Source organism: Pectinophora gossypiella, chromosome Z, assembly GCF_024362695.1.
Source record: "Pectinophora gossypiella chromosome Z, ilPecGoss1.1, whole genome shotgun sequence".
NCBI lineage: Eukaryota > Metazoa > Arthropoda > Insecta > Lepidoptera > Gelechiidae > Pectinophora > Pectinophora gossypiella.
This window is the reverse complement of record NC_065433.1, coordinates 13,638,753-13,650,190: the sequence shown is the minus strand read 5'-3', so window position 1 is coordinate 13,650,190 and position 11,438 is coordinate 13,638,753. Positions and strand designations below refer to the sequence as shown.

General features: G+C 35.7%; 1 protein-coding gene across 1 annotated transcript; it reads left to right on the top strand.

Annotated features, from left to right (window-relative positions):
* The first annotated feature begins 1,286 nt into the window (after positions 1 to 1,286).
* LOC126380681 (UDP-N-acetylglucosamine--peptide N-acetylglucosaminyltransferase 110 kDa subunit-like) lies at positions 1,287 to 8,181 on the top strand. Its single transcript, XM_050030244.1, has 8 exons — positions 1,287 to 2,146; positions 2,726 to 3,120; positions 3,452 to 4,683; positions 4,782 to 5,073; positions 5,775 to 5,955; positions 6,671 to 6,775; positions 7,025 to 7,204; positions 7,966 to 8,181. Exons 1-7 carry the CDS (start codon positions 2,028 to 2,030, stop codon positions 7,176 to 7,178), a joined length of 2,478 nt encoding a protein of 825 aa, XP_049886201.1. The 5' UTR covers positions 1,287 to 2,027; the 3' UTR covers positions 7,179 to 7,204; positions 7,966 to 8,181.
* Positions 8,182 to 11,438: the final 3,257 nt, after the last annotated feature.

Here is an 11,438-nt window from a genome sequence, read left to right as displayed (position 1 = left end):
TAATTTCGCCGCTACACTTACGCCATCTCTTGCTGTTGAGCGAAGGTCCCAATACACTTAAGGTTGTATAATGGGAACTAAAAATGCCACATTAAAACAATTCATCTATAAAGCAATATTGCTTGTTTATTACTTTTTATATTAACCTTCCTGTTCACAGTAAGCATCTGTGCAATTGTGTAGGTACCCTATAAGTATGAAGAAAATTTTAAGAAATAGCGTCATAATAATTTATTTGTTTATTTGAATACGTAAAACGTTAATGGAAGTGAAAGAACCAAAAGTAAAGTCAAAATGTAAATCATAAATAAAGACAGAAAGGCTAGCTCAATACGTATATAAATTTATTACAAATAGATCTCAGTTGAGTAAAAGAAAAATATCTTCATTCAGTGGGTAAGTAACTAAGTTACACTTGAAATCGTAAATTTTTATAAGTAAGTATGGAAGAATATTTTTGTTGAACGTATCATCCGCATAAAATTACTGCAGCTTCTCAACCTATAAAGCTGAAGATAAGTAGTTAGTACCTACAAAGAAAAGCTCGGCACAGAGCCCTAGAAGTTCTTAAAAAATACCTAGGTACACTAATACAATTTCAGTAAAAAATAACAAGCTGAAAACAATTCGTATGAATAACATCGCTGTCGCATTACGATCAGTTTTCTTTGTGTATAAGCTGAGTTTAGGAAAATAGGTCAGTAGAACAACCGCTGTGTCAAGGGAGAACTACTCTTGCATTCTCATTTTAGAATGGAGATAAATAATCATTATTAAAACGCTTGCATCTTTTACAATCACTACATGAAAAATCATTAAATAATTGTAAAAGTTCTGTGGACAGAACATAAAAGGTTTTATTGATAGTGCTGTGTGGGAGGTGGTATTATGTGGATACCGCTCGAAAATGATATCAGTTACCTACCACACGGGTCACATTAATTGTCGAAAATGCTTGAATAATAATTACTTAAAGAATAAGTAACATTGACATAAAGGTTTAAATACATTAACAAACAACGCCAATAAAAATAAGGTACCTTCATTACATTATTATAAACAAATTATGTACTTATTAAGTATACCTATGCGTATATTCGTTAAAAATTGACCTAAGTACCTCTATTTATAGTTTTAAAATATATTTTGTACGATGTATGACCCGTCCTAGACAATCGGTGGTGTGGCGAAGCTTTCGAATGTTGCAATCATCTAACGTTTGCAAATAAGCCCCAGACTCCAGCGTGGGAAAGCCCGGCGGCACAGTCGCGCTGAGCGCCGCCGCGTTCTGACGTTGCCGTCACCCACCGCACACCGCCGCCCGCACCCACGCAAATCGATAAAACCGTGGTGCCGCACATGCACGCATTTATTACCACACGTAAACATTTTATGACCGTTTAAAATATTTTATCGCGCGGTTCCTCAATTCCTTCTATTGTTATTTCTTCAAGACGCTTCCGAACGCTTGTCCTCAGATCGGAACAGATTCGCACCGCAAAGTAAACAATATAATAGACACGTAGACGGGCGGCCGCAACAGCTGACTTCTTTAACAGCTGATCGTGTAACATTGGGATACGAGCTTTGAACATGGTATTTTTATTAGTTGAAAGTATACATGGAATAGTAGTTAACCGATTGCTCAATTTTAATAGTTATACTCGATGAGAGGAGGAGTACGGTGATGTATCATCGACAAAGTCTTCCAGACTACCGACTGACGTGTTTTATGGTGAGACGTTTGATGTTGTAACTAAATATACTCGTAACGTGAAAACGACTAACTGCGCATGGGCCTCCCGTTATTAGATTGCGTGAAATATGCTTGTGGTTTGATCGTATGAACACACTGGTGGGCGAAGGTCGCGAGTTACGTCGACGCAGCGTCGCCAGTCCAGGGAAGTTGGCACGGTGCGCGGGCGCGGCGCGAGTGGTGACGCGTCACGTCATGCTCTGACTCGGCCGTGTTTCCCGCGAGTGTCCCGTCAGTACAACCTTGCCCGTGCTGAGGACATGTCCGTGTTATGGATTATCAATGTATCGTCGTCTATACGGTCATCAACATCGCGCCGCCGCGGTTGGCCACCCAGGCTGCAGGCTGGTCCGACGGCTGCATCACCTGGTTCAAGAATAAAATTAAAAGGTTTGTGTTTTCATTAGTGTAATTACACAAAACATACTTCATTTATTTAGTTGCTGTTTTCATTCAGAAGAAATATTTGTATTAAAAACTATTTTTTCTGTATCTGAATTCAAACTTGTAAGGTGGAATCCAATGGTTTATGAAAATACTTAGGTACAGAAAACGTAATCGAATTCATATATTTCTACTAAATGACACAATCAACTTCTTAAATGAAGGATGTTTAGTATACGGGCTCGCCCCCTATCACATGGGACTTAAACATAGCTGGCGAGGAGTAAGTGTACTATATACCTCTGCCTCTGGATATAGGCGTGATTCTGTGTTATGTTATTTTTAAAATACTGCAATCAAGAATATTAAATAAAAAATAGGGATATATTTTTATTTTTAGTGTGTCAGGATCGAAGCAAATGGATTTCCATAGTCTCTGCTTACCCCCGTGGGAAATAGGCGTGAGTTTGTGTATGTATTAGATACTCACCTGCTCTAACTTTTCTAAAACTTGTAAGATTAAAATTGGTGGACCTATTGGTTTGGACACAAATAATTATACTTATTTAAACTTTTCTTTTGCAGGGCGGTAGCAGTGTACCTGCAATCTTTGAAGCTCAGTCCAAACAACGGTATTATACATGGAAACTTGGCTTGCATGTATTATAAAGAGGGTTTTATAGACCTTGCAATAGAAACATACAGGCGTGCCATAGAACTTCAGCCTAATTTTCCAGATGCCTACTGTAATCTTGCTAATGCACTCAAAGAAAAGGGTCTTGTTTATGAGGCGGAGGAGTGTTACAACAAAGCTTTACGTTTATGTCCCGTGCATGTTGATACACTCAACAACCTCGGTAATGTCAAGAGGGAACAAGGAAAAATTGAAGAGGCCACTGAATTGTATTTGAAAGTATTAGAAATATTTCCCAACTTCGCAGCTACTCACAGCAACTTGGCATCTCTGTTACAGCAGCAAGGTTCGTTATTTTTAATAGTTACCAAATATGGCAAGCGAAATTATTTTTTGTTTATAAACTACATTCATTGAAAACGAATTACAGTGTTATATTCCATGGCGCTGATGTTGCGAAATATTGTTAGCGGAGATAATTGTGTTCATCACGATATTGCACACATGCTGACTAGTTAATTAGACATGGTTATGTAAACTTCTTGCAATTCTGCAATACTATTTTGAGATATTGTCTTGTTTGCGTTCTTATTGGATATATACTTTCATTTCTTATTTTGTTCAAAAGTAGTTCCAAAAACATCCAATTTGAATGCACAAAGCATGATTAATTGCAGGAAAACTCCATGAAGCGTTGATGCATTACAGACAAGCTATAAATATCCAACCAAAGTTTGCGGATGCGTACAGTAATATGGGCAACACTTTGAGGGAATTGCAAGACGTTTCCGGTGCTCTCGTTTGTTTCAGAAAAGCAATAGAGATAAATCCGTCTTTTGCCGACGCCCATTGCAATTTAGCGAGCATTCACAAAGATATGGGTGACATTACAGAAGCCATAGAATCCTATAAAATGGCACTTAAATTGAAACCAGACTTCCCCGATGCCTACTGTAATTTGACGCATTGTTTACAAATTTTGTGTGATTGGGATGATTATGAAGACAGAATGCATATAATCATTAAAATAGTTGAAGACCAATTAGTGAAAGAAAAACTATCTTCTATACATCCACACCATTCCATTTTATACCCACTATCAAACGCCACGAGAAAGGAAATAGCTACTCGCCACGCTAATTTGTATTCCGAAAAAGTAAATTTATTCTGTAAAATAAATTTTAAATATTTGAAGACATTGAATGGGAGATTACGGGTTGGGTACGTTAGCAGTGATTTTGGAAATCATCCCACTTCCCATTTAATGCAATCTATACCAGGCCTGCATAATAGGTCAAAGATAGAAGTATTTTGCTATGCTTTGAATCCAGATGACGGCACCACATTCCGAAATAAAATTCATACCGAATCTGAACATTTTATCGACTTATCTCTTGTGACTTGTAATATTGAAGCAGCTAAAAGAATAAATAAAGATGGCATCGACATTTTAATTAACATGAATGGCTACACAAAGGGTGCACGAAATGAAATATTTGCATTAAAACCAGCCCCAATCCAAATAATGTGGCTTGGTTATCCAGGTACGAGTGGAGCAGATTATATGGACTATATCATAACAGATGAAAATTCTTCACCCATATCAGCGGAGGCAGATTTTAGTGAAAAGTTTGCGTTTATGCCGCACACGTATTTTATTGGGGATCACCGTCAAATGTTTCCGCATTTAAAGATACGTTATAGAGTGAAAGTAAAAGAAATCTCATTAAATGAAAATGTAGCTTTAATTAATACCGCCGAAGATTTTAATATTGAAGAAAAATTTTCTGTATGTGAGAGAACGGAAATTATTTCATATGAGGGATCAGAACCGATAGAAATAATTATAAGAGAAATAGACATTCCTAATTATTTAATTGAATCGACAATTGATCCTCATCAAGTACAGGTACGCATTGTAGGTCTTATTAGGTATTGCAATTCTTTGAATTAAATACGGAATAAAGTTTACAGATGACCATCATATCAACGTATTTTTCTTTCAAGGTACTTGTGAATGGGATCGCTATTGATAATGGCACATCAATAAATTATACCAACAAAAAGGTGGCATCGGGTGAAGAGATTTACGGTAATGTTGTATTTACATCGAGGAAACAGTATGGGCTTCCGAATGACGCAATTGTGTATTGTAACTTCAATCAGTTATATAAAATGGACCCGAAGATTATGGGAATGTGGGTAAACATTCTCAAAGCTGTGCCAAACAGTGTTCTCTGGCTGTTAAATTTCCCGGCTGCTGGGGAACCAAATATTCAAAAATACGTACGTACTTTAGGTAAGTAAGTCATATAATTCAAGGAAGCTAAAAATTTTAAATAACAACTATAACATATTATTAATTTTCAAATCCTTGACCACTGCAAACGTAATAATAAAGTAAAAATGTGTTTAAATACCTACACGTTCTTGAAGATAATTAATAAAAATTTGATGAAGGCGGATAGCTAAATTCTAAGCTGAAGGTTCGCTAAATGTTAAGGGAAGGGAAGGCGATTTGACAACAAATGCATCAAAGTAGATTATTATTGTATATTACACAACTACGTTTATGAACGACTCTAAAGCCCCCCAAAGGCGACCTATTACTAATCTTGAATAATCACCTACAAGGAATATAGCCAACATTTTTCTTTCTGGCATTTTGTATTTTGAAATTATGTTTCTACTAGTGTTGCGTTCGTGATTCATTCTTACTTCGCCAGAAGTTAGATTTAAATTCGGCTCTAGCGTAAAACAAACTTTCCCGCTCTTTAAACAACAAATAACTACTTATTCATATTTTTTTCTTCCCGAATTGAGCGGGCAGTAAAATGGATTTTCATACATTTTTCTTCCCGCTTATTTGTATGACAGTAGTACTTTCTGTTTCCTCTTCAAATCAGTAAAACGGCACTTTCCGAGTGAATGTAGAATAAATTGATATCTTAGTATCAATCGTAACTAACACTGACGTAAATTATTCTGTTTGCGTTTCAGGGCTACCGCAAGGTCGTATTATATTTTCCAAGATAGCTTGTAAAGAGGAACATGTAAGGCGAGGACAGTTAGCAGATGTATGCCTAGATACGCCTCTCTGTAATGGTCACACAACAGCCATGGACGTGCTCTGGACCGGAACGCCGGTCGTCACTCTACCGGGAGAGACCCTTGCATCCAGGTATAAAAAATCCAAAACATACCTACTTCCAACTTCAACGAGCTTTTAGAGACCCCGCTATTACATGGCTTCACAAGAAGCCTGGAACTGTATTGTGACAATAGACTAATCTGTAATAAAGGTCATTGATTGTAGTTTATATGTAGTTAATTACTTAATAATTAAATACCGACCAAGTGCGAGCCAGACACGCGCACCAAGGGTTTCGTTCAGAAATAGGCAAAAAATTGCGTTTTTTGTATGAGAGCCCTCTCAAATATTTATTTTATTATAATTTTATTATTTATTATTATAGTGAAAATACAGTTAAGTATTTTGTCAATATTTCAAGCGCTCTGTTGCCATTATTGATATCGAGCAGAAAAGGACAAAGTGGCGCGTTTATTGTATGGGAGCCCCTTATATATTTATTTTATTTTGGTTTTAGTATTTGTAATTATAACGACAACATAAATACATAATTTGAGAAAATTTTAACTAAGATCTAGCTTTCGCGGTTCTTGGGATGAACGGACAGCGAAGTCTTAGTAATAGAACCCTATTTTTTGCCCTTTGGATACGGAACCCTAAAAATGTTATGGTGGAATTGTGACGGTTGGTATCTAAGCTGTTTGATTTATATCTTAGGATTCTAGCACCCGTACAATTTGCGGCTGCCATTTACACGGACACAAGTAATATATTGATATAAATTGTTTTTTTTTTTTTGCTTCAGAGTTGCGGCATCACAATTAAAGACTCTGAATTGTTCAGAACTTATAGCTAAAAATAGAGACGACTATCAAAATATCGCTATAAAATTGGGAACAAATGCTGAATAGTAAGTAAAAATAATTAATTTCTATCTTTAAATAGGTATAATAAAAAAAATAGTACTCAAAAACTAGGGTTTTTAAGGTTGCTCAGGGGAATTAAGGTTGTTGGGATCGGTTTTAAAGAATGAATACGTTAATTAATAGAATTTTATAGAACTCATACGAGTCAGAATTCTCATTTCTGAGAACTGCTTAAACATAAATTGTGAGAATACCAGAGAATAAATAGTCATCAATATATTTTTACCTTGCAGTCTCAGATACATCAGAGCAAAGGTTTCGAAAGCTCGTTTGGTTAGCACTCTATTTGACTGTAGCCATTATGCATCAAAACTGGAATATTTGTATGCAAAAATGTGGGAAAGATACGAGCGTGAAGAAAAACCAGACCACATAAAGGCCTATTAGGATACACTTTTACACCACATTTTAAGGTACGTATATTTTTTATTTTCGAATTATTTTTGCTATCGAATTACGTATTACTTTAAAAATATAATATAGCCGTGGTCATATGACAATCTGTGCTAAGAGTATGCGTATGACATACGACCACGGCTATCTTCTAAACATCACTATTCGGAAGAATTTCAGAGAAATATAGCTTTTTTCTGGTGTCATACTTTTTAGAGCGTGTTTTTACAATAGTCGGTTTTAGTTTTTAAACTTAAGTAATATATTTTTTTTGAGGTCTTATTTATTAAGATAACGCGCTTCCGATACGTATTTTACGTAAGATTTTAAAATAAAACCTATCCGGAACATGTCTGAGCAGTCATGTTATCAATTCAACATAATTATAGAGTAAATAAAAGAAAACCGGCTAGTTAAAAGCTGGTAATATGTACAAATTTGAAATGTGCAAATTAAGCCCTTTTATTTGATATTTTTTTCCAATGGTAGTAATATGTTGCAACATATTACTACCATTGGAAAAAAAAAACTTTCGTCTTCAGTTTATGTCCTCTAGAGGGCGCCACTTTGAGCTAGCTTGACGTCGCACAGCCTATACCCACCGGACAATCAAGATTCTTTATTTACCTTACCTTCTTGGGACACAAAGTAAATTTAGAACAATATAACGTTTTCATGAAGTGAAAAGACACCACTTATAGCGAAAATTTGTAAGATATTTTCAAACCTATTAATATTTTAGATCGGTATGGGTCATTAACAGTAATATTTTTTATTACAGATGTCTTCTGGGCTACTGATAATTTTACATGATCCTTCGCTATTCAACGAATTTCGTCTTTTATCCTTAGTTTTCCGTCCAGGACTTTATCAATAAAACATTATTTCAGGAATTTGTCCATTTTAAAATTTAAATAAGTAAATTAAGATTATGCTATTTATTACTCGGATGTACGTAAACTTTTATTAATATTCGTAATATATTTTTGATGTTTTACCTTTTAGTTTTATTTGCGTTTGACCTGATTAGATATACTTACCTAAGTAAAGTACTGACCATCATCGTTACTCGAGATTTGTGAATATTGGAACTTATAAAGGAAGACAAATGAATGACTGACTACACGAATGTCAATTTATGCAAAAAATAATATGGGTATCTATCTGGCTTGACACATTAAGATTTTTCCAAATCACTCTCTCACGAATTTGTTTTTATTGACAATATCAGATGTCACCCATTACGCGTTGAATTTTTCAAAATAAAACAAAAATGACCGTTTATGTTGTGAAATTTCATACAAAACTGAAATACTGACAGCGCGTGCGATTCGAAAGATTTCCACAATATACGGCTAAAACGTAACGAGCACAGAGCATGAGTCAGGTTTGTCAAAGAATAGTTGAGTCCAGTATACACAGTTCACATGGATAGCCATAACCCAAGTAGCAATCAAGAATTGTGATTAAGTCATATATGTCTAAACTTTAGCTAAAGTGAGATTTATCCAAATCAAATAGGACTTATTAGGACTTCATAAATTCATTTCCTTCTTTAATACTATATAGTTTTCAAAAAATCCTACTTTAGATAATTTAGAATACACAAAACCAAGTTAAGTATTCACAAAACTATTTAGTCTTATCTCAGCCTACTGTTAAGTCTACAAGTATTCTTTTACTTTACTCAGATTATTTAAAGGCTCACTTAACACTAAATTGATTTAGTGAAGTATCAGTTTAGTCTTGTAAAGTAAAAATTGATTGCATAGATATACTTAAGGCAATTTTTATTATTTGTTGCTCCTATACAAGACTGTTTTATTCGTTTTTGACTACAATAAGTAAAACATAAGAAAAGTCTATTCAATGGACGATAAAATCGAAATAGAAGCAAGCAGAAAGATGGATGAAGTCCAAATAATAAAAGGATCTGGTGGTTTTCGAAGGCAGAATATTAAATACAGAAAATTAACCTGTGATAATGCACATCCCACTGTTTTTGTTAGCGATGCGATATCTTCTTCATTGCCATAATTTTTTTTATATCGATTGGTATAACACAATCATTTAATTTTGGCAAAAAAATCATAAGTTCCTGTTTTTCAAATCCGATCCAGCGCGTGGCGGCCCAGGTACCTACGTCTCGCTCAAATCTTCTCAAAAATGACTAAGCTAGTCTAACCTAGTCTAAGCGCACGGCAACACTACACTATGAAAAATCGAGTTTTATATTAAAACCTGCTAAGTTCAAATATAAAATTATTTTATAATTCTGAAGCCGGTGCCAAGGAAATGCTACAACGAAGTACCGATTCATATATTTTTCAATACTGATTGTTTTGTAATTTTTTGTTTGACATTGTTTTGTAATTGCTTTGATATAGGTATTAAACAATATTGTGTGTACATAGTAATTTGATATTGTAGTAGGGTTGTTGTAGCATTTACTTGGCACCGACTTCAGAATTATAAATTAATTAACTAATTGAAAATACGTACTAATTACTTTGTGCGAAGTAAATTTATTTATTGCTTTTTAGTTTTGCGTTTGAAGTCGGTTTTTTTTTTTGTTAAAAATTTTATTTTATTTTACGATTTTAAGTGATGGTTAGACCGAGCAAGGATGCAGACAGACAGATTTTCTGATTTATATTCATATATAATAATATAATATATTATTAGTAGTGATCACAATTATTATTGATGAACATGTTTACACACACACACTCACACACGCGCTAACGCACACGAGCACACGCGCACGTACACACGCACACACACAGATACACGCACACACACAGACACACGCACACACACACACACACACACACACACACACACACACACGCGCGCGCGCGCGCGCGCGCACACACGCACACACACACACACACACATGTGTATGTGTACATACACACATGTGGTTGTCAGTGGAAGCTGCTATCATACACACTCACGCATACATATAGATACAGTAGATTTCGCGTGGTTCGCTCGCTGCTAAAGCAGCTCGCGTGTCCTGTTTATTCGAAACTGTCCCTCTTCGTATGGCGGCCATCTTGTTTTTCCGCCATTTTGTTTTTTTTCACCGGCGACAGAATTTGACCAAGATTTAAATGGGTGTCGTGGAAACAAACAAAATCCAGGTGCAATAGGTTTGCCAGACCGTAGGATGTCTCCCTGATTGGGAGCAGTTTTCAAAGATGACGTTCCGATCACACCCCTATACATCATTTTTACCCCCAAGACATTTTCTGGAAAAACAAAATTTTGTATGGCGGCAATCTTGTTTTTTCGCCATTTTGTATTTTTTTCACCGGCCATTAAATTCGACCAAGATTTAAATAGGTTTCGTGAAAGAAAAATTGGTTCAGGTGTGATAGTTTCGCCAGGCCGTAGGGTGTCACCCTGATGCGGAGCAGTTTTCGAAAATCGGGAAGTATTTCCATACTTAACATGACGATCCGATCACAACCCCGATATATATTTTATATCCCGAGTCATTTTCTGAAAAAACAAAATTGTGTATGGCGGCCATCTTGTTTTTCCGCCATTTTGTTTTTTTTTACGCGCTATGGAATTTGCCTTTGATAGACTGGAATGGAAAATGCTTCACCAACAAGAGCGTGGCTCTTAAATTGATGATGATGATGATGATGGAATTTGACCAAGATTTAAATAAGTGCTCTGAAAGAAATATTGGTTCACGTGCGATAGTTTTGCCAGGCCGTAGAGTATCTCTCTGATGCGGAGCAGGTTTTGGTGACCAGAAAGTATTTCCGTACTCTACATGACGTTTTGAGTAAGCGCCCCATACATTATTTTTACCCAAACGGGCTTCTTCCAAAATCGACAAAATTTTGTATGGCGGCCATCTTTTTTTTCCGCCATTTTGTTTTTTTGCACCGGCGATTGAATTTGATCAAGATTTAAATACGTTTCGTGAAAGAAAAATTGCTCCAGGTTGTATAGTTTTGCCAGGCCATAGGGTATCTCCCTGATGCTGACCAGTTTTCGAAGGTCGGGAAGTTTTCCCGAAGCCTAAATATCGATCCGATCAATATGACTTTACAAACGCACTAGTCGCTCCTACGATTTTTGAAAATTCCCCTCGATTTCTCTGGTCTTCCATCATCAGATCCTGACTTCCTTGACATGGGACCCCCTTGGGTATATCTCCTTTCAAACAAAAAAAGAATTATCAAAATCGGTTCATATACGACGAAGATATGCCCGAACAAACATAAAAAAAAA

Excerpts from the sequence above, each read along its gene's own strand:
- LOC126380681 (XM_050030244.1), top strand. The coding sequence starts at position 2,028 with ATGGATTATCAATGTATCGTCGTCTATACGGTCATCAACATCGCGCCG. Across the intron at positions 2,147-2,725 it reads TTCAAGAATAAAATTAAAAG|GGCGGTAGCAGTGTACCTGC; the intron begins GTTTGTGTTTTC and ends TTTCTTTTGCAG. Across the intron at positions 6,776-7,024 it reads TTGGGAACAAATGCTGAATA|TCTCAGATACATCAGAGCAA; the intron begins GTAAGTAAAAAT and ends TTTACCTTGCAG.